The sequence below is a fragment of the Botryllus schlosseri genome, chromosome 1 (genome assembly GCF_051294905.1).
Source record: "Botryllus schlosseri isolate E-star chromosome 1, Bs_hap1, whole genome shotgun sequence".
Classification (NCBI taxonomy): Eukaryota; Metazoa; Chordata; class Ascidiacea; order Stolidobranchia; family Styelidae; genus Botryllus; species Botryllus schlosseri.
Genome location: NC_137236.1, coordinates 30071768 through 30096892, shown reverse-complemented (window position 1 = coordinate 30096892; position 25125 = coordinate 30071768). Strand labels below are relative to the sequence as shown.

Sequence of the window (25125 nt, the reverse complement as noted above, 5' to 3'; positions counted from 1 at the left end):
CTTATCATTTACTTTTTATGTTTTATTGCCTCTTATACACAACACCCCAGTGTAATATTGATATATTCTTATATTTGACGTTCTATAAATTATTATATCAACACTTCAACAATCGTATTTCAAAATATGACGACACCGGCATCAGAATTCGAATATTCGTTGCAGAGAGAGCGCTTATGCTCAATGTACTATTTTTAGATGGCATACAAACTCCTTCTGTATAGGCGCAGGCTTTGTTGGCGTATTTTTATAAACGTCGACTCTAAGGCACCTAAATGAAAGTGTGAACGGCCCTTACCGACAACACCGAATCTGTCGTCCCGATAACTCTTTCGAAAAAACAGGATTACCCAACAAATGTTTGCCAATAGTAGAATTTATGGCGTTTGCCTATATTCTATCAAGCTTCAGGGGATGAGTACAGGGCTAGCCTTTCGTCGAGCGAGATGTGCGGGTTGTAACGGTCGTAATTCGCTCTAGGCGTAGCCGGGTATCAATTTATGGCGTTATTTCTAACTCTACTATTGTGTACCAACGCTGGTCACCCCTGCACAGTGGCATCGGAGCGCATGCTGCGCCCCTGGCTTTCGTTGAAAATGCCGCCGCAAGTAGACTGCAACAAATTTTGAAATAATTTTTTGTTCAAGCAATCTTTTCAATGAAAATATTATAAATGTTGCGCGCGCCGCTTTTCAGAAGTTCTATATTGCTTGAGAAAGAAGACTGACTGTCTCAGCGTTCAGGCCCAAAATAAAAGACAAAAAATGGAGAACAAATATATTAGGCCAATAAAAAATCAATAGTCGGCTCAAAATTGAACTTTTCGAGTTTTCGTCGAAGCAAGATTAGCCATAATACCTTCAAAATAAAGTCTTTTAACGTAGCATCTTTCTGTAGAAAGAATCGGCGGAGATGGTAGAAGATAACTATTCGTGGTAGAACGAAAATACGGCTTTATCAGATCGTGCTTTGTTTTGAAATACCTGGTAGAATATGTGCTGATTGTGATAGATTTATTTGAATTGTTGCGCTAAAAAATTAAAATTGAGTAATGTCGTGGCGCACAAGACCTGCGGGTGATAGGTGCCACTCTTTTTCTTCTCCCAATAATGAAGTAAATAAGATCACGCTTTGTGACATCAACGGTAAGATAAAATTTCCGACACACGCATAACTATGTTGTTGAATCAAGTAGGTGTGATTGAGATCGAGTTAAACATCAAACGCTTTCAGTCGAAAAGTATTGTCGAAAACACCACCAATTCCAGTCTAGAACGTAACAAATTAGCTCGTGATTATAGCCATCCATGTCTCCGTGCTGTGCGCACTGTGCAGCTTCATTTTACCGCCTGCTGCAGAGCCATAACCGCCAATGTGGCTGCTACGCCGCTGCCCCTGCACCTGCGTACTGGATATGTAGCTTATATATGTGCAACAGTGAGTCAATGATCAGCATCAGTCTACTATTATTTTAATCATTTTAATACACCACAACACTGCGATATAATGAAAATACAGGACGGCGTCGAACTACTTGGAGTAGTCTTTGAAATCAGACACCCATCTGGGCCTAGGCGATATAAAGAAGGGACATGTTCTGTACACTGAATGGAAGGAAACAAGAGATAACATTAAACGACAAGTGATGAAAACGACTGACGCATGTGTCGATCGGCGAGGTTGATGTAAGTCCGTTAATCTTGCAGACTGAGTAGTATTTATTCAGTATAGCCTAATTTGTAGCCATGCAAGGAATACATCTTTCGCGATTATACGCTTTTCCGGTGAAGTTACGGCATTTCAGATTCAGGTGTGGTTATTTATGGGCAAAACAAAACTGCGACCACATACAACATCAGCATATAAGACACGATGCTCTTCTTAATTGATGTGCCGGCTGGTTGGTCGTCAGCAGACTTTTTCAGCTCCACTAACCAGTGCTCTGTAACCACATAATTTGAGTGTTAGCTACGGACTTGTACAAACTACCAATATAGTTGGTTGACATTCAACTATAACTACTGTTTCGTGAGTAGTTGCAGTTTTAGTTCTAGTTGCCGATTCTAAAAAGTGAGTAGATCTATGCTGCTAAAACAGGGGTTTCCACTTTTTTGTTGGCCATGTCCAATTTACCGATTTAAATGTGTTCTGTGGCCCACCTCTTGACTTAGAATCTTAATTCTGCTTGCAACGAAGCAGGAATTCCTCACTTGTTTTGTAATATAGTCGCAACATAGTTTGAGTGTGAGCTGCATAGGCCACAAAGTTGACAGTAGTCATTAAAGGACAAAGTTTTGCAACTTTTTTTTCACAGTCTCCGGCAACTTCCTAAATACTCAGGATGTGGTTTCCAGGTCTACTTTCCGTTGAGTTGATCTTTTTTCGTCTCATATGCAGGGCTTTAGAGCAGCAGTAAGGACCCGAACAGTAGTTTGAACAGTAGTTTCGGTTCACTGTATTTCATAAGGTGTTATGAGTTTACTAATGGCTGAATTCACATATTTTTAAGATAGTCGTTCAAAAGAATAAATATTGCTTCGTTGGCACCACATTTTCCAACTAACCAGTAATAGCGTAATGGTTAAGCGTCCGGCTTCGTGGGTTCGATTCCCGGCCGGGTCAGACCAAAGACCTGATTAGTAACACTGGTAACCATGGCTTCCGGGCTTGGCGCTCATGCATTACTGGGATAGCATGGAGGGGTGGTGCATGACTTAGAAAGCCGTAAAGGCTATAACTGCACTTCCTTGTCCAGCGGCATATGCTCATCATACACTCATGGTATGCATATGCGCAGATCGTGTGTATGTTTATCATGAGTCGGAGTATATGCCGAAAAAAACATCAAGGTCAAAAAATTATGTCCTTTCCTTTCCAGTAACCATGTTCATCCGTACGTGCCAAACCTGGGTAGGCTGGATTTACCGCGCTTACTCTGTAATGTCACGTCACTGTTTCATCGCTCTACATTGTGTATATACAATGGTATGGAGTAAAGTACGTTCTCGTGCGCATATGACGTAGTCAACAGACGACATAAAGTCACAGGACTTTGCATACCCTGCAAAATGACGGTTCCTTGCGACGGCTACCACTGAACTATAGTTGCCGGAGCTGGAACCTGAGCAGTGGTATGAACGAGCGTTGGGGCCGGAGCTAATTTATGATCGAATAGAGCTCCGGAGCGGGAGCTAAAGCAGTTTAAAATTTACGACTGCTTCAAAGTCCTGGTCATATGCAGAACAAGCCATCTCACGTGCATTTTGTGACCGTGTTAATTGAACATATCTCTCTGGACGTACATTTTCGCCCTCCATGGCCCCCCGGTCATCCCCTTTGGTATTTCGCCCCCCGCTCTGTTTCTCAAAATCACCCACTAGGGGTGATATCGCCCATGTAACGAGCCACTGATCTCAGGCAAGGATACAATCCGCCTGGAATTATTTTCGGCCCGCTAGTCATTTTCACACCACGTAGTATTTTGGTCTCTGAATCTTTGCCTAATCAAAATTTTCCAGTCAGATTTTAGGGGCGCAGTAATGGTATGGCATGGGGACTGTTAGATTATACAACGGAACTTTTCGATTGTCTCATACCTTAATAATTAAAAAAATAGTTCATAAATGCAACTTTACAGCAATTTTGTAACAATTAAATCAAACTCTCTCACGATTTTAGTAGGGATGGTGTGAACGTGAGGTTCACGTTCGCGTTCTGCGTGTGAACCTCAGAAATTTAGAGGTTCACGTTCACAAACGAACCTTGGTAGGTTCTGCACTGTGAACCTTCCTCATATATTACTATTTTTACTTCATCATAGCATCTTTGGTTGACAGTTATTCCATTTCAATTTCGGGCCACTCTATGCGTGGCACTGGCAGCAAAAAAAATCAACACTAAACGAGCATGCACCTTGACAATCTCAGCAATTTTACTTGGTTTTGTTACAAAAATTTGCTCCAAATATCCAGCTTTCCATTTGTGAATATTCAGTGACTCTCTGCTGTGAGCTTGACTCGCAATGACACATCATCAAGAGCGAAATACGCTACATGTAGTCAGCGAATGATGCTTATTCAACCAATCAATGGAATTGATAACTTGGTCTGATGTAAAAAATCTAGCAATGTACGGTGTCAATCTTGACGTCATATGTTTATTGTATCATACAAAACAAAATCCGTGCGATTGGGGTGTTGGCTACTGCTGTATAACTTGTTAATGGAGTATTATTGGTAGCAAGTATAGAAACCCGTTTTACACTTTGCTCAATATCACCGTCGCAATACTTGAACGCCAAACACATTATCCGGCCTGGCCTATAGACCGTTATGGCGTAAGCTTATATTGCCTTTCAAGTCCACGTCAAAATTGTTGGCAAAGCGACGGAAGATATTGATTTCATGGGATTATCAGATCATTTGATTGCACCAGTTGATACATTTGGTGACGTTTAAAACGTGAATATGTATTTCTCAAAAAAAAAGGTAAATTGCTCCCACTTTGTGGTCGGTTGACTTAAAAAAAGGTCAACTTTCCCGCTCGGTGCCCAAAATACAGTTTTTTCCTTCACATTGTCAGGTGGCTGATTATAAAAAAATGTCAACTTTCCACTCAGCTCCCGAAATAGTCGCCGGAGCGTCACTTCGGTGTTGATTTACGGCATCTTAGTCGAATATGACCAAAATTCTCTAATAAGACGACAGAAGGGCATCCTACGAGGACAGTTTCAAAAAACCCAAAAAAGAGGGCAAATCCTCTTAACATAGGACGTATGGTAACCCTACATTATTTGGCCCGACGCTATAGCTATCGTATGCTGGTGTACATTAATATAGGCTATCACTTCCCTGAAATGTAGGGTTGAAATTAGCAATATGACGTCACGTGACGTCATGAGGTTCACGTTCGCGTTCACACCGAACCTTTCAATAAGGTTCGCGCTCACATGAATCTGAACCTTTCAGAGGTTCACACCATCCCTAGATTTTAGTGCTACAAAAACTTGCCCTAACAATCACGTAATCAAACTTAGTACCGCAGCGCCCAACTTGATTTCGCCGATATCACCCTCTCTGTGTCTGTTTAGCGTATAGGGTTGTTTTTAAATTGACATACTAGAGAACGCATATATCCAAAACAAGTGCCCTGTTTACAATATGTTCTAATTTGTCATTGTTTTATGCCACATACAGAATAAAATCACATCCTCGCCATCTGATCCGCGTAAATGGAATCTTACTAAAGCAAGAACAAAAGTGGGTCGTGCTACAAGTCGTAAGATCGGTAATAATAGTGATGAATGAAATGAAGTAAAATGACCAATGTAGTCGTAACACCATGAATACCCGAACGGCCGAACCACAACATAAAAAAAGTATAATTGTCATATTTCGGTGAACTAGAGGACACGACGAAGAATTTTCAAAGACCTGTAATAAAGACACAATTGCTTTTACACTTGTATTGAAGAAATGTTACCTGGAATTGTTAATATTTTATTATCGTTGACATTCACCATTGTGAGATTGATGCATCGAGCAGTCTCGAGTCGGAGGTCAGTCAGATTGCGACACATGCATTCAGCTAAATCTTTCCGACCAATACCATAAACTAAATGTGAAAAGAATGAGGTTCAAATTATAATATATCAACCGTATTATAATAATTTGTAGTACGCTGAATATATAGCAACATATCATCCCGACACTAGTGTGTTGTGCACAATAGCTTGATAGATTTAAAAAGTTTTACAACATTTATAAAATTGAAATGCATAGTTGGGAGGCAAGAATGAGCACTTTAGCCGGCCGCTGCTACAGTATGCATCGTGTTCAACTTTAAAAAGTATAATACGGTTCTGCAAACATTTATTACAACACACGCATCACGACGTGGTGAATGGTCGTTCTTATTCATCCCATATGAAACTTGAATCAGAACAGGTAACGACCATGAAGTGCGCCATTGGCAAACATTAAACATTTATTATGTAATAGTACTAGAGCGAAAAATTATGGACTTTCGTCCGTTCCTGTATGTGCCCATTGCCAGTGGTGGCTTTTGGTGTGGTCGAGGTGGGCGGTCGCCAAGGGCCCCCTGGTCGAAGGGGCCTCCTCTTTGGTTTATTCGCTTTTTACAAGGATTATAGCGAATAAACGTGGACATCCGTGTACCAATAAAGAAGGTGATTCCGTACAGATGGGTCAATCATCAAATCTCTGCATTTCTTAGAAAAGTCCCATATCCCGATAAACATCAAGTCTCTGCATGCGGTGGAGTGACTTAGTTTTAATGTCCTTGCAACTATGCAATGACATGGCCTAATCCAGCACCTGGCTCAACCCTTGACTTCGTGTGCTGGCTTATTACTAAAATGTCAGCCGATAGCTTTCCTGACTAGTGTGATATATTTAGCTTGCAGCAGTTCTATCGTGTGTGAAATAAGTTACAAACCCGTGATCGCTGACAAGATGACACCTCAGACATAGCCATCGCTCGTGACTTGGAGTTACAGGCATACCGATGGCTCACAAGGTAATATTTTGGTAATTAGTTGTCACAGAACTTGATTTCACTGGTAAGATTTGATAAGAATCATAAATATATTAACTAACGAATAGCAGAACCGCCACCGGCGGTGACTTGAATACCGACAAATTGTCATAGATTTTCTGTTTTAACCCTAATCCTTTTCTCGATCAAACTCGCGGAACCTGCGATTGGTCATAACAGTGAGTAACGACGACATCGGAGAATCGGTTTTCGAGGTGACAAATGATCGAAGTGTTACGTGTTCTTACTTTATTCCAGTGGTTCCCAACCTTTTCCGGTATGAGGGTCAAATTTAGAATTTCAGAGTACGGTCGGCGCCGCACGAATACCAGGGCAATGAAACGGACCCAAATAGCCATCAAAATATAAAAATTGGCATTGTTCAGATCAATCGCTCGACGCCATTAGCGATTGTTATGGTCATCGTGTTGCCACGCTCCAATTGTTCAGAACAATCGACCTTTGATGGCTATTTCGGAGTAGTTTTATTGCCCTGGCGAGATTTCAAAACTGTAGACTGTTTTCCGCTACTTATCTGCTGCATTCGATGTCCGTTGAGTGAAACAGCTTTTCTCGCCTAAACGCGCGAGACGCGAGAAATTTCTTTACTTCATGACTGAATCGGTCAATATGATCGGGAATTGCATATATTGCAATCAATTTTCATCCTGTCTCCGTTCACGTAATCTGATTTACCGGTAGAGGTGTGTGAGGTGTGTTTGAAAAGGTATAGGCCCCCTCAATGATAATTAAACATCTCCGGGGGTATACCCGTTGGCAGGAACGTAACAGCACTTAGTCTGCGCCCCGGGCTCCCATAGGGTGATAAACTGACCCCGCATCACGTTGTTCGCTTTTGCCACGAAATTAAAGCTGTACTATTTAGTGAGCCAGCGCGAATATTTCGATGATTTATGATAAAATCGGTGAATAAGATCGGGAAATGCATGGTTGTTCTCTCTGCTCACGTAATCAGATTTACCGGTAGAGCTGAGTGAGAGATGTCTTTGAAACTGTAGACCGCGTAAAATTTAATATCTTCGGGCGGAAGGACCTCTTGGTATGACTTCTTTACATGATGTTATTTCGTGACCTCCTGTCTGATATATCAAAAGATGTAGAATTACCCAAACCTACTAAACTGAAAGATCACACGATTTCAGATTGGTATTTCTTCACTGACATATAATTTTTTTCCTGCGGGATGTCTTGTGAGGTTCAGATTGCTAAGACATGAACATTTGGCGCCAGTCATTTAGGCACCTATATGGACAATTAAACCTATATGTATTTTGTATATATAACGAAGTTTTTGGTCAGCATAAAAGCTGTCCTTTACGGTCAAGGTTATATCGCTGCCGATCGTTCTGGCACACTTTTTGGAGTCGCATGTTACATGGCCTAAAACTTTATATGTATTGGTGCGTTGTGGTGCGGTAATGGCCAACGCCGACATGCCTATTTCTATTAATCTTGTGTGTTTCTTTGGGGAGGGAAGATGTGTGGCGAATTGAAATCGCGCAACGTGCGAAAATTTTTGAAAAAGTTTGCATAAATTTTCAAAAATTACTCTATAATTTATGCTAATTCACGAAGTAATTTTGGGCCCCCTTCGAGCTCGGCCCGCCTCAATTGGGGGGTTTGGGGTGCGGCAGTTACGGACCTGGCTATAGGACTACCAATTACGCTGCTTCTTGCCGGCTAAGCAGTACGCATCTCGGCGTATTCAACCGTGAGTCACGTGTTGCACATCGAGTTATCACAGGGTTACCACACCTCCCCTTTTAAGAGCATTTGTCCTCTTTTTTAATTTTTTTGAAAGTGCCCTCGGAGGACGCCCTCTTTTGTTTGAAATTTTGTCTTTTTTTCAGAATTTTGTTTGTATATAGGGCCAAATTCTACTGATATACATTAAGTCAGCCCTGTAGGAACGCTACGGCGGCTATTTCAGGAGCTGGGCCGGAAAGTTGACCCTTTTATCAGTCAACCCCCTGTTAACGAGAAAGAAAAACTGTATTTTCCGGGAGTTGAGCCTCTTTTTCTTTTTTACTTAAGCGATCACTAGGTGGGAAAAATTTACCATTTTTCAAGATTTTCCTCCAGTTTTGAAAGTTATCAAAATATCTATAGCTACTGCTCGTTCAACTGGAAAGTTAGGGCACGTTGCATTGAAACAGCAGTGACGTAACGTTAGCAGTCTACTCACAACTTTCTTGCAATTCTAAAATTAATAACTACAGAGGCCAAGCCAAGCAAGAGTATTTTAAAAATATAAATTTTGTTTTTGTCATAAATCGATTTCCTAATATATTTTTGGGGCCGCAAGAACGCTATCTGGGGGCTGCGGTTGAGAATCACCGCTCTAATCCTTTTGTGAGTCTAAACATTTTGTGCGCGAACGATCTGTCGCCTTGTAACCTGAATATTACTGACTTTCAACTACGTTTTTGGATTATTCACACATTCCACGCCGCTGTTGTCACACTTATAGAATCAATACCAACTATCTCTATCCCGAAAATATTCAATCATTTTGTTAATTTGTCAACTTAAAATCAAAGTCTTAACAAATGCACACATAGGCGCCGACTTTTATTTTTGCATGGGGTGGGGGCAGGTGCGTGGCCAGGAGGTGTCGAAACTCCCTCCTTTTGAATCGCAAAACCTCGTCCTTTTGAAATGACCATTCTGATGCTAATATACAGTTGCAATTCAACAAGTCGCATTATCATACGAAAGACAGTCAAGAATGATGATTAGAAACGCACGAGGTCAATCAGTAATTAAAATAATCGCTGACCGCCAAGACAATGGGTTTTTACTTAGTAGTGAGTAGCTCACATCGCGTCTGTTGGCTATGATTAAAACATGGATTTTGACTGCATTACTGCATTTCTCGATTTACGCTCGCAAAGCATAATTTGAGTAATGTTATGGGCACTGGAATAAATTCCAACTAGCAGGAACACACAATAAAACACCGTTCAACTTTGCGCTCCGAGATTTATGACAAAAATGTTTTACAAAATGTTTTAAACGCTGCTTGCGGCTTGTCGATGCAAATAATGCACTTTAATTTGTAGAAGGTGAACGTATGTTTGGTCGTCAAATCGCGATAGGAAAGGGTGTTTCTCAGAGCGCGCGATGAAATCTACGTTTCTAACGATGAGGTCGAATTTGTACTAAGGATCGTCAGTTTGCTGAAATCAGCATCAGTGCGCTGTGCGAAATACATAGTAGTGATCAATTTTATCGGACTGTACAATCGGCCGGCAAGGTTGCGCTGATAACGAAATTGCAGACATGCCGCAAACCCGCAATAATAACAATTACAGGGTGAGCTTGCGCTATAGTCATACCTAAATGCCCAAATTCGACAATGGCAACGAGCACAATTTGTTTAGACGCGGGCATAAGTTTTAATCAAAAAGATACATAAACACAAACAATATTACACTCAGAGATTGTTACTGTTTGGCGGAAGTGTTTCTGCGAACGGTAACAGGCCTGCATGCGGACGCGCTAAATCAAACCACCGACGAGAGTGCACTACACATGAGATATCGATGACCCATTTCGCATACAAACGATTCTCGCTAACTTGCAGTAGCCTACGCAGCATCGATAATAGGAATTAGTGAATTGGTATTTCAAAAAGAAGGGATTTCTGGTTTTAAATGAGAAACTCCCTGGCTACGCACCTATGGTTTTAATACCGACAACGCGCTGGTAATTCAACGACGTGCACTGCAGAATGCGCAGTATTAATAACAGATCAAATACTAGCCAGCGACATCGAGGGAACAGGAGTTTATAAAGCAGACAAGATTAGTAGCCTACAGATGATAGCAAACAAGAAAGCGCGCATCTAATCAGTAATTTCTCAAATTGCGTACAGCACAATGGGGTCCCGACTCCCGAGTCTGACATTGCGACAATTGTTTGCTCATTATAACGACGTTTGAGCTGCGTTGTTGCATTTCCCAATAAAAGTTGGCAAAGCCTTGTCAGAGTAATGAATATGCGCACTTTGCGCAGGAATGACTTTCAATTCGCAGGCATACACAAACACACTGTCCTATTTCGCGCTCGAAGCCTCCAATTAAAAAGACTATTACGGAACTAACCCAAGAATTATTTTGCAAACGATTATGGGCGCAAATACAATATAATTAAGAGAAGGAGAACGTGAATTCGCTCGTCTGGTCGAGAGAGAAGATGGTGTTTCTCAGCACAAGTGTGTCGAAATCGAGGTCGTAAGCGAGGTTGCTTCGATTGTCTGATTTCTAATCACGGTTTACAATTTATTGGGGCGTTTTAAGCACGAGATCGTCGTCGCCGACGAAGCTGCGTTAATGTGCGTATTCAATTATTCACGCGCGTATCGGTTAACGGTGAATAGTTGGCAATTACGCGCTATCACGGACCAATTGACAGCGCTGATGATTTGAAATCGCAGACGGCGGGCGTTTATTCGTATCGTATGGGGTGACCGCCACCCCATAAATGTTTGATGGGGTGGCTGCGCCACCCCGCCACTCCGGAACACGGCGCCTATGAATACACACATCTTATCAATTGCCAACTCTATCATCACCAAAAAATTCAGGCGTCGGAATCCATTCGCGAGATGTAGCCTACTATAGGTAAATTGAGATAATCCACAATGACATGTTTTAGGGTTGCCATACATCTGGAATTTCCCGGACATGTCCGGAATTTCACTGTTTGAACTAGCGTCCGGGAGGAATTCCTAAAATATGCCCAAATGTCCGGAATTTTGAAGGCTTTGACGTATGCACGGATTTTTTTCATAAATCAACATAATAACATTATTTTTGAGGATATTTATGTTACAGGATATTTTTCTTCATGCTGCGCGCGATATACTATCACATTTATTATTATTAATATTATATATTATTTTTTATGAAGACTACCACCCTCGCAAAAACTGCAATAAAATAAAAATAAAAATAACATTCATTAACTGAAATAAGCCTAATTGTCATTGCAATTATAGCCTAGCCCTAGATGCTTTATTCAAAGGTAGTGATTCCAAACGTGAGGGTCGTTTGCCTTTATTCTGGGGTTCGCGAAGATGTTGAGCGTAATTAGCTTCCAAAATAACCGGTGAGTAGTGAGCAGGACCATAACGGCACTTCGTCACCCCCCCCCCCCCCAAGCGTAGGTCTTGGGCCCCACATAGGGTAAGACAGCCGTTTTCGCCTATACGCGCGTAAAGCCGGAAATTTCTATAATTCAATATTGAATCAGTCAATATGATCGGGAATTGTATATATATTGCTATCAATTTTTATCCTTTCTCTGCTCACGTAATCTGATTTACCGCTAGGGCTGAGTGAGTTGTGTTTGAAAAGGTAGGACCCCTCAATATTAAACATTTTCGGGTGTATAACCGTTGGCAGGAACGAAACAGCACTTCGTCGGCCCCTCCAAAAACTTAAGTCTTGGGCTCCCGTATAGGGTGATAAACCGCGCCCATCACGTTGTTCGATTTATTCACGGAATTATAGTTATACTGTTTAGTGAGCCAGCGCCGAGCACGAAAATTTTCGAGGATTCACGATAAAATCGGTCAATAGGATCTGGAATTGCATAAAAATGGTGCTATGACTTTTTTGACCTTTCTGCTCACGTAATCAGATTTACCGATAGAGCTGAGTGAGGTATTTTGGAAACTGTAGGGCCCGTAAATAATAATTAAACATCTTCGGGCGGGCGGACCCGTTGTGATGACTTTGTTACATGATGTTATTTCGTGACCTGTCTGCAATATCAAAAAATATATAGAATCACTCAAACGTACTAAACTAAAAGATCACACGATTTCAAATTGGCATTTCTTCAGTAGCATATAATCTTTCCGTGTGGTATGGTATTTGTCTTGGGAGGTTCAGATTGCCAAGACAGGATCATTCGGCGCCGGCCATGTAGGTGCCTATGGACAATTAGGCCTACATGTATTTTGTATATATAACGAGGTTTTCGGTCAGCATTAGGGTAGTCTTTTTCGGTCAAGGTTTCCTCGCTGCCGATCGTTCTGGCACACTTCCTGGAGTCGCATGTTACATGGCTTACAACTTTATATGTCTTGATGCGTCGTGGCGCTGTAATGGCCAACGACGATATGCTCATTTCTATAAATCTTTGGGATTTTTTCTTAGAGGAAGAGGAGCCAATAATCAAGATATTTATTTGGCAGCTTGATATCGCGCGAAGCGCAAAAATTTATTTGAAAAAGTTGCATAAATTTTCAAAAAATACTCCATAATTTAAGCAAATTCATGAAATAATTTTGGGCCCCCTTCGAGATCGCCCCCCCCCCTAATTGGGGTGCGGCAGTTATGGTCCTGGTAGTGAGTACGTCCGGGCAAAGGTGCTGATTTCTTTCAGTAATCCGCTCGTCAAATTGTGATCTGGGTCATGGCACAATTTCAAATGAAAGATGAGGTCGTGACCATAAAAGATTGGAAACCACTGGACGTGGGGTGTTTATAAAGCTACGTGGTGCGCACAGGAATAAGGCTGAGAACAATCTTTTCGGTGTGACATGAACATGACTTAACGATGCACAATTACGCTCCCTGTATTTTCGAAGTCATCATCCTTCATCGGCTCAACCGCTAACTCTAACTCTGATCATGTGGGCGTGAGAGAGAGAGGATCAAACTGCAGTAATATTGGGAAGAAACAATATTATAGTAATAATTTATTCAAAAATATTATCGGCCAGATGCACATAGCAAGCCCCCCAGAAGTTGCGTCGAATACCCTATGATGGGTCCAAAATCATTGTTCATTTGGGTGGGAAGGGGCTGAAAAAAAGGTGGATTCGCTCCCGTTCACACAGCACACAGCCACATACTCTTGAACCGGATCGTGACCATTTCAGGTCTATAAGCATAGCTTTGCCAGTATGACGTCATATTAACAGACAATGTGGTCATAACTCATTTCGAAATCCACTAGTGGGCGCTATAAAGTGCCTTGAATTTGGGTCACAGAAATATAGTACCCCTAACATATTTTGACTTTGACATAGTGTGAATTGAAATAGGATTGACAAACATGACTACCAACTTTCACCCAGTCACATTTCGAGATTATACGCACCAGAAAGTACGACATGTCAACACGAGTTTTCGAAGTACCGTGTGAGCAATCCCTATATCTGGAAGGGTACCATCATACCACCATAAGAATACATGGCACCTCATCACCACACCCATGGGGGGTCTAAAAGGGTGCCATCATCACCCTGGGTTTCGCGGCACCTCACCGCCGCACCCATAAGAACCCCACGTACACCCAGACCGATCGATACTACTACTCCATCTTTGGATAGCGAGCCATACTTTGAGAACTCCTGATATATACCTTTGGTTTTGTGCATTTCTTGGCAATACTTGTTTCAAATATAATTATATTTTAGAGGATGATGTATATTTATTAAACTCTCTTAGTATGTTGTGAGTCGGCAATACCGTCATGAATTGCCACAACACTCAAGTCGATTAGAAGTATATATCTAATCTATTTTAAACCAAGGTTACCTTTCCGCTCTCCATGCGCTGATCGGTACACACACAGAAAATCGTCGTAGCAATATTCGTGACTGAGGACACGCAGACAGTCGGACAAAGATTCCTCGAAACTAGGACCTGCTCATTCAAAGAATATGGATAGAATTTGATGAGATACGATTCACTTGGCTTGTTCCATATATCGCCATCCCGTGGATATCCCGGGGATTTGTCGTAGGAATATATATATCTATATATATACATTAAACAATTACATATATATGTTATAGCGAAGTAATTTTTACTCTTCACAGGTTTCTGTGAACTTTGCAATAGTCTCAATCACACGTATATTGGATATAGTTATAAGCGATGAATAATTTTCGATCCGAGATATAGACGATATCATGGTATTTTGGGTAGTAAAAGAATTGTTCCCAGGTTTTCTCTATGTTCCGTGGGTAATATACGTTTCTGGTATCACGTTGTGTAACTACCAGACGATTTATTAACGTGCGCATTAGTTTAGTTTTGTCAAAAGCCGTTTAGGGGTGTACTGCTGGTGCTATGAAATTCTGGATATAAAATGAATTCGATAACTCGGGTTGAGTCATGTCTTCAAACCAAGATATTACAGGTCAGGAGTTCATAAAATCGGCATTTGAACTTGAACATAGAATTCAAAACATCTTACTTTCTCCTGATGCTGTAACTTCTGTCCACCCTTGTTGAGTTCGTCCTAGCCAAACATGCGATAGGTTACCCCATTTATAATCTACTGTGACTTTTGATATCAAATTACGGCCGTGGCGCTGCAGATCGATAAGAGGGGATAAGCGGCTCATTGTTGCATTTTCAACAATTATAGTATTATTGCCGTCGGCGCATGATTCTGGTGCCAACGGACTTGATCCCTATCAACATTCTGCCTTTCCTACAAAGTAGGCTACAGCTCCGGGGTTCGTAACATCGGTTTATGAAGCTGGTCGGTTTATGAAGCTGTAATCAGGGTTGCATCTAAAACAAGAATTGCTTTAAAACACTTTGCTTAAAACAGTGGTTCCCAACCTTTTTTTAGACACGCCCCCCTTTATGATAGTGAAAAGTTTCGCGCGCCCCTTATCGTCATATCACAAAATCCAACCTGGATGCTACCAACTCCAACAGATTTTTTGATGGCATAGAAGGTTATAACTGTTGATGAGAGAATTAAAAAATATGAAATTCGGTGTATATATATAGAGAGAGAAACACGCGTGAATTGCAGGTAAATTGCGCGAAGCGCAATTCGGGCCCCCCTTCTGAGCTTTCACGCCCCCCCCCCCAAGGGGGGGGCGCGCCCCGCAGGTTGGGAACCACTGGTTTAAAACCAGTTTTAAAAGGTGTTTCAAACCAATTTTATTTACAGAACTGTATTAATAATTATGCCATAACTGTGTAAATATTTTCGGAAAAAAATGTAGCATGAGCCTGCTGACGTCTTGTCCTAGATGTTATGATTCAATAATAAAATCACGGCGCTGGTCGTTTGCACCACAACCAAGCCAAGAAGTAAATGTAGTCGACGTATACGATATACAATGGTTGGAAGCGTTGGAATCGCTGTCGCCGTCGGTTCAATAGCTAAAGCATATATTTATATATCATTGGAACCGAATGGGTATTCTGATGGTGATGATTGCTGATGCTGCATGTGGAAGTAGTCCTGGTCAAAATAGTTTTGGTCAGTTTAAGACGGGTCGGAAGCCTTTTTCACCAAAGAAGCTATATTGACCATGTATTTTCAATTGCAATTCTTAAGGGGCCATATAAAAATGAATTGAAAATTCGTGACGGCATTGCTAAATAACACAATGAAAACATGTTTTAAACAAAGGCACTGTTTAAAACATGTTTGAATTTTTTTCTAAATGCAACCGTAATGATTGTTATACGCTGACGTCAAAGCTCATGTGTACTGGGTAATGGCAAATGCAATGTCCCGTAATCATTTCGATGCTGAAATAGGTATGTAGACTATGGGTACACGTGATACTAAAACATGGACTCTACTCTCGGAGCACTGGAACAACTTCAGCGTAAAGATAAAACAACTTACCAGGACCGTAATCTGTGGTTTCGAGTTCCAAAGTATGATAGCCAGATGATTCACTGTATGAACGGTCTATGAAAAAGCAGTGATTCTTAACCTTTTTCAGAAATTTGCACAGTGCGTTACTCGATGTTAACGGAACTATATTAAAGAGGGAAGCGCAGTTCACGAACTTAGGGCCAGTTTTCTGTTTGATTTTGGGAGTATTTCCGGCGTAAATATATAGTGCTTGATGACCAGTCAGCGCGACGTAAAAATCGCACTATTTGTCGAGCTCAAACCAGGCTATCATTACAACCATGGGGTATATACCTCAATATATATTCATTTTGCCATATCGTAATCCAGTAAACGTATAGACAAATCGCCACGCATTATCCACAGAATATAACACGTTCCCATAAAACAACCGATAAGACTTCGTAGGCCCATACTGCGCACGAAAATATTGATAACAACCGCCCCGCCGTTATACCCTCTATCGCATTGAATTTATGTCATCAAACTCATATTTATATATATAATTGCTAGAGAATCTATTTCACATCTGGTTCAATATAGACTACATTTCGTTGGAACAGTTACAACAAACATCGTCGTGTTGTGGTCACTGTTTCTACAGGACAGGCTGTCGCGAGTTACGTCGAAGTAATATACGTGAATGAGTCAGGTCGGTCGGAAGATATAGTCCTACTATACGCAGATGATATGCAACGAAACCTACCAGAGTCAGATTACACATCAACAACATCACATAAACATGCAATCTGGGTTATGGGGTACAACTTCAAACGTTCGGGTTCGAGATCAATGTACGTAGCCTACATGTACATTGTACACACACACACACGCACACACAACTTGATCTCATCTTTGCAGTGGGCTCTAGTCTAGGGATGGTGCGAACCTCTGAAAGGTGCAGGTTCATGTGAATGCGAACCTTTTTGAAAGGTTCTGTGTAAACGCAAACGTGAACCTCGTGACGTCATATTCCTAATTCCACCCCGACATTTCAGTGAAGTGATATATAATAATGTACACAATACCTAGCGACGACTCGGGCCACATAATGCCACAATGCTGAAGTACATACTGACTTTTTAAATATCGCCAAATGTGTCAACCGGAGCAATCAAATGATATAATAATCCGATAAATCAATATTTTCCGTCGCTTTGCCCACAATTTCGACGAGGACTTGCAAGGGAATATAAGCTTACGCCTTAACGGGCTAGACCAGACCGGACAATATATGCGGGGTCTGAGTGTTGCTACGTTGATATTGAACAGAGTGCAGACGGGTTTACCCCATTAACAAGTTACACAGCAGTAGCCTGATCGTACGGATTTGGTTTTTATGATACAATAGACATATGAAATCCAGATGGACTCAGTACGCTTGCTACATTTATTTACATCAGACAAAGATATCAATTTCATTGATTGGTTGAATAAGCCTCATTTGCTGTAGCGTATTTCGCTCTTGATGTTGATTATTCCGGTCCAAGCTCACAGCAGAGAGTCACCAAATATTCACAACCGGAAAGCTGAATATTTCGAGCAAACTTTCGAAACAAAGCAGGTAACATTTTTGAGATTGTCAAGGTGCATGCTCGTTTAGTGTTGGCTTTTTATGCCGAGGCCAGCTTACCAAGGTCCGTTTGTGAACGTGAACTTCTACATTTCCGAGGTTCACGCGCAGAACGCGAACGTGATCCTCACGTTCACATCATCCCTACGCTCAACCGTATCTGTATTGGATTATATAATTTTGCTTTCTGTTATCCGCAAACTAGCTGATCATGTTTTCTACCCTGGAAATTATACGCCAGACAACCCTAATATAGGCCTACACGTAAAACTTTATTTCGGAAAACAAGTGGGATAATGCTGCACCTACTTTTTACATTCGGCAACATGTACGTCGAACAAAACAAAATTAATTTTATGACCTATTATGAAGGTATGAGTCAATACAACAAACTGAATCATCCGAAAAGGATGACGAAGAAATTTTTAACCAGTGGTGGTAGCGCTATAGTCAGCTTTTCTACACCAATGGAAGTAGCCTACAAGTAACGCCCTGAAGTAGAAGTAGAAGTTGCGATTACTTAGGCACGTAAAACTGCACCACGTAGAAGGAGGAAATGAAAGGTCTGGTAAGTATACTCAAGTAAACTGTTTCAAATTCGGACGACGGGTAGCATGCTTTCAGCAGAGGTGACAGCGTTCGAATTCGCAATAGGCATCTTCCTTGCGAACGCAATGCAAATAATGACACTACAAATAGGTGCAATCTTCAAATATATATTGACTATATTTAAATACTGCGATGCAGTGTCTGCTTCACGTGGTATTTATAATAACGACTAGGGACGGTGTGAACCTCTGATAGGTTCAGGTTCGTGTGAACGCGAACCTTTTTGAAAGGTTCTGTGTGAACGCGAAAGTGACGTGACTTCATATTGCTAATTCTAACCGTACATTTCAATGATTTGATACATATTAATGTACACGACACCTATCGACGACTGGGGCCACATAATGACACAATGCTGCAGTGCATACTGAATTTTTAAAAGTCGCCAAATGTATCAAATGTGGACTTGCAAGGGAATATAAGCTTAGGCCTTAACGGTCTAGGCCAAATCGGACAATGTATTCGGCGTCTGCGGTTTGCTACGTTGATGTTGAGCAGAGAGTAAAAGGGATTTTACCCCATTAGCAAATTATACAGCAGTAGCCAACATCCCGATAAATGGATTTGGTTTTTATGATACAATAAACATATGAATTTCAGATGGATCCCGTATGCTTCATAGATTTTTTACATCAGACAACGATATCAACTTCATTGATTGGTTGAATAAGCATCATTCACTGACTACCTACATGTAGCGTATTTCGTTCTCGATGTTGTGCGATTTCGAGTGAAGCTCATAGCAGAGAGTCACTACATATTCACGGACAGAAAGCAGGATATTTCGAGCAAACTTTTGTAACAAAGCAGGTAAAATTTTTGATATTGTCAAGGTGCACGCTCGTTTAGTGTTGATTTTTTATGCTGCCAGCGCCATGCATAGAGTGGTCCGCAGTTGAAGTGCAATAAATTTCAACCAAAGATGATATAATGACGTGAAAATTGTAATATATGAAAAAGGTTCACGGTGCAGAACCCACCAAGGCTCGTTTGTGAACGTGAACCTCTAAATTTCCGAGTTTCACACACAGAACGCGAACGTGAAACTCACGTTCACATCATCCCCAATAACGACAGCCTTAATAAATTGGTCCAAACTCATGTTAAAAGTACTTTCTGCTTTTAAGATCCGAATTTAAAAAGATAAGCAGATTTGAATATAAAAATGTTTCACGTAGAAGCAGATGCAGTTAATACATAACCTTTTGATTAATCTGAAAGAACGGAAACACTTCGTAACTGATCAGTGATCACCTCTGCTACTAATTACCAATGTCATTTTGATGCGCAAGGAGGTATTGATCATAAAAGTCTGCCGGCAGGAGTTAGAGGCTCGTGGCAGCGAAGAAATTGAAAAATGCGCCGCTTTTCCAGATTTGAACACGCCACGACACATCAGAGTTGGATCGATTACTATATTTCAGTTCAATTACAATTACTATTACAAATACTTCCTTGCCTGTTACAATTACATTACAATTACAATTACTCAATGCTAAAAATATCAAATTACAATTACAATTACTGTTAAACATGTAACAATTACAATTATATTTACAATTAAAATTACTGATAAACATGTAATTGTTTCGGTAAAGAGGTGTTCTATGATAAACGTAGCGACGTAATTAGCAACGATCTCAAGCTATTCATGTTTCATTCATGATACGTAGATTACCCTTTAATTAAAAAAAAACTCCAACGTATTCAAACTATTCCTAATCATGAGTACTGAAAACTACAAGCACAGGAAAATGCTTCAAATGACTGTTAACAACCAAAAGTTTGAGCGACTAACAGCGAATAGGCTACAGGACAGTTAATGAAATGTAATCAAACGATTAGGCTACTCAGCGCTGAGTGAGGATAATTAAATGTAATTGGTAAGGCGTCATCGATAAGAATGATACCGATAAGGTGCGTACAATTAAAGTAAATGCAAAGGAAAGAATCTCCTGATAACTACAAAATACACCCTTATGGTTCGCATTTACATTCTCACTTGCTCGGAAACTGTTAGACTGCATTTGATGAACATTAGGGTGCGAAAAGGTTCTGGCCCCAGTAAATTTAGCCAATATTGAATGCAAAATTGGGATAACATTTCTACAAATGCGTGATCGAGTTTGATGAAGCCTTGATTGGAAACTTAAATTTCTTTTTGCAATTGTTGCATCAAGCCTCGGTACTGGTCAGAGATTTAAAAAGAAAAAATAGGAACGTGGTGTAGGAAATGGTTCAGCACAGGTTTCGGAAAATTGTATTTGCTGTTAATCCATATTTGAAATACTAAGATTTAGTTTAGCCCACTGGTTCTCTAACGCCCTTCTTTATGACAGTGAAATATCTCGTGCCCCCCTTATCGTCATATCACACAATGAAACCAGAATGTTAGCAATCCTTACATATAGTTTGATGGTATGGAAGGTTTATGACTGTTGACGAGAGAATTCTCTAATACGAAATTTGGACTATACACAGAGCAATAGCTATGAAATGGAAGTGAATCGCGCCAAGCGCGGAAAAATTTCAGTTCACTGGAGCTTCGCAACCCGCTTCAGATGCTTTCACGCCGCCCAAGGGGGTACGCCCCAAGTTTGAGAATCACCGATTTAGCCTATATTGTAATTCATTAAAGTTTCTGTTGCTACTGAAGTATGGGAAACAGTTAAGCATGACTGAACTATTAAGTTACAACGCAGCACGCATAGAACACCGATGTAAAGGCTAATTATTACAGGTGGCGACTGTGTAAGGCATTAAGGCCCCCGTCAGCATCCTGGCCCGTACCGGACTTTCACTGGTGTGATGAATAGATGATTGATTGATTAATTGATCATTTTAAGTTGGGATTGTCAGGTTTCCATGACAATGTAATTGAAATTGTAATTGAGCAAAATTTTTATCAAATTATATTACAATCACACAAAATAGAAATGCTGCAATTACAATTACATGAAAAAATGGAATAATTACATTAAGCTCAATTACAAATTACAATTGATCCAACTCTGCGACACATAGTCCGAAACAATTAGTTGAGAATCGAAACTAAATGGACCTGCGTTTAGGACATCTGTGCGGTTTGAACATTTCGTACACGATGGCGTAACACATCATCTTGTACACGGAACATAGTGACCCCCGTATTAATGGAAAATATTGGATACCGTCGATATATTCGGTCAGCAGCGCGACGAGAAATCGATGGCTTTGGGATATAAACATAAGGATCCGTGCAGTCGGCGCATTTACACTTACTGGAATAGTTGTGAAGGTCTAATATCACACCAGAAGTGGCGACTGCTTTATCGGTACCCAACGCGATGGTAGGCTTAATCGCTAGAATGCACCAGTTTCGTTTATAGTCAGAGATGAAGCATGTTACCTTCGTCGTCGATCGTGTTGCCTGAATTAAACCATCTAGTCCGATTGGTATAAGTGTCATTGTGCTGGTACGAATCATCTAAAAAAACAGTGATTCTTATTTCGCAACATTTTCGCCAACGTCTCTTTTCGGAGATTAATGACGATAGCGTAGCCCAGGGGTGGGCGAACGTTTTAGCTCGCGGGCCGCATTCGACATTTGAATCCATTGGCGGACCGCACTATATAAAATTAGGATATACCAAGTCACAATTCAATGTTGTTATTTGAATACGTAGTCATTGACGACATGGAACTAATATATCTGAAACATTGATTTGATAATAACGTACACGCGTCAGAAACATTGATTGGTTGCGTAGTACGTCAGGTAGTAGAGGGAAATGAATAAGATATATCCTCGCCACCTCATCCGCGTAAACGGTGTCTTACAAAAAGCCAAGAGGTGGGCCGTGCTATAAGTCGGCGGTTACGGAAAATAATGAATAATATCGGCCTGGTGTAAACGACCATAGTAGTCGACAAACACCATGAATACGTCAATAAATAAGATATATCGACAAGGGGCTTGGTCATACTCCAACACGTTTCTTCTGTGGATATTGTCGTAAAGAAGAAAATCATTCGAGTTGGCGCGGTCGGTTAATCCACGTTTTTGAGAACTCAACTCTACTATCATGAATCATATTCAACCGGTTCATATATTCACATTCAACCCCAGAAACCGGTGGTCTTGGCCCTCATAGGGCTATCAATCAATGGGGATGAATCCTTCAAACCCCTCTTACCTATAGTGATAATTTCATCAATATTGTGCACTGTCCAGTTATCTGCATCATGGAATTGAGATGCGTCGCGACTGACGGGCAACATTGAAATTTATCGCACGGAAAAGACATGAGTTTTAGACAGACGTGGCCGAAGTAGTCAAGAAGGCTACTCATGTAGAAGGGGCGGCTCAGAATTGTACTGGAGTAGGAGTAAAAGTAGTGCTTTTGGAAGCGACCCAAAACCACCGAAAGTAGAAGTCACATTTTCAAAACTACTCAAGGAAGCAAGCAGTTCTGGAAATCAGTCATAAATATGCTATCATGGACCATCAAAACCGTGAAACTGACATATGCGCATGGTGCAGAGAGCAGGCTTTTGTGATGCTACATCTATTGCAGGACATAGATATTTGCAACAGCATAAAGATTCGACAGCATCATGTGATACAAATGATACCTTTAAAATAGAGCAAGGGGTCCCAAACTAGGGTCGCGGAGATGAACATTACATACCTAGTCTATCACTACTACAAGATTGCCAATTAAACGGAAAAATGAAAGTGACCGCTAGGGCTAACAGTATTATACGTACTTACACAGCTAGGGATGGTGTGAACCTCTGAGAGATTCAGGTTCGCGTGAACGTGAACCATTTTAAAAGGCTCTGTGTGAACGCGAACGTGAATCTCATGACGTCACGTGACGTCATATTCCTAATTCTAACCGAACATTTTAGTGAAGTGATATATATTTATGTACACGCTAACTAGCGACGACTCGGGCTACATAATACCACAATGCTGAAGTAGGCTACATCGTGACTTTTTAAACGTCGCCAGATGGGGCAATCATATGATATAATAATCCAATGAAATCAATGTCTTCCGTCGCTTTGCCAACAATTTCGACGAGGACTTCCAAGGGAATATAACCTAACGCCTTAACGCTCGATACCAGACCGGGCAATATATTCGGCGTCTGAGTGTTGCTACGTTGATGTTGAGCAGAGTGTAAAACTGGTTTTACCCCATTAGCAATTTATACAGCAGTAGCCAACACCCCAATCGTACAGATTTGGTTTGTATGATACAATAGACATATGAAATCGAGATCGACCCCGTATGTTGCTAGATTTTTTATGTTAGACAACGATATCAATTTCATTGATTGGTTGAAAAAGCATCATTCGCCGACCTACATGTAGTGTATTTCGCTCTTGAAGTTTTGAGATTGCGGGTCAAGCTCGCAGCAAAGAGTCACTAAATATTCACAAACAGAAAGCTGGATATTTTGAGCAAACTTTTGTACCGAAACAGGTCAAATTATTGAAATTGCTAAGGTGCATGCTTGTGTAGTGTTGATTTTTATGCTGCCAGCGCCATGCATAGAGTGGCCCGCAGTTGAAATGCAATAAATATTAACCAAGGATGTTATGATTAAGTGAAAATTGTAATATATGAAAAAGGTTCACAGTGCAGAACCTAATGAGGTTCGTTTGTGAACGTGAACCTCTAAATTTCCAAGGTTTACACACAGAACGCGAACTTGAACCTCATGTTCACACCATCCCAAGTAGGCCTACACACACGCTCGGCGCGGCTGAATAACTATAAATCGTTATCTCTAATTCGTGTGGCGCAATATTTCTCGTAGCAGTAGGCTATACTAAACTTGGATTAGATATATAAAGAAATCAATTGAAAATACATATATATGCTGTTATAGTCTTGATTGAGTCTCTTAGTTTAAAGACGGCGTTAGACGACTGCATAATTGCTTCAAAGTTCACACATACACCTTTAGTAGGTTTGGGTGAAGGGTCTGATTATTTCTTTAGGGATCAGCGCGACAATTTGGGAAGTGCGGTCGCGAAACATGTTCAAACCTTGGGGTCGCGATCATAAAATTTTTATGAACCCTTGCTATAGAGCTATGATTCTACAGTATACCTTTAATTACCCCAGTGCCACCTTTCAGAAAATTTTACATTATCGCAACCACTCCTAATACAGGGCAGGCCCGTATTTATAAAGACTAGAAGTACTTCGTCAGTGACCACCTCTGGTTTCAAGTCACCGTACATTAGCTCAGGGTAAAGTATAAGTTCCTCTCATGATGATATAGGAAGCAGCTACCTATCTCGGATTAGCTCGAACGATTGCATTGTAGAATACATTATTTGCGTATCCGAGCAGATTGTCATTTACTCAGCATTGCTTTGCGGGCCGGCCCCGGCCCGTGGGCAGAATGTTTGACAGCTCTGCCATAGTGAAGAGATGGATCGCTCAATAAATGCAAACTTACCTACAGCATACCACGCAAATGAAAAGCCCCTTGCCTGATCACTTCCATCGGTGATGAAATAGACATTCAACGAATCGTTTTTAGTTTGAAACGTTGCGGGTGGCGAATAACCGCAGTGACGCTAAAATGCGTTTGAATTACTGGAAATATATTTGAAGTACATTACCGGTACCCTACTTTATATCCGTGGAATGTAAGTGAGTCAAATACGCAATCCGACTCATTTTCGATGTCGTATGCTGAGTTGAACACGATGGAAATTGCCTGCAT

The 25125-nt window shown here is 40.9% G+C and overlaps 1 protein-coding gene across 1 annotated transcript; it reads right to left on the bottom strand.

The window, feature by feature from the left end:
- Positions 1 to 1449: 1449 nt before the first annotated feature.
- LOC145441476 (uncharacterized) lies at positions 1450 to 25125 on the bottom strand. The gene is made up of 8 exons (XM_080319351.1): positions 25033 to 25125; positions 24856 to 24976; positions 21783 to 21860; positions 16201 to 16266; positions 14797 to 14841; positions 14133 to 14240; positions 5482 to 5613; positions 1450 to 1942 (listed from the first exon to the last, which is right to left on the bottom strand). The coding sequence occupies exons 1-8, from the start codon at positions 25123 to 25125 to the stop codon at positions 1821 to 1823; spliced, it is 765 nt and encodes a 254-aa protein (XP_080175477.1). The 3' UTR covers positions 1450 to 1820.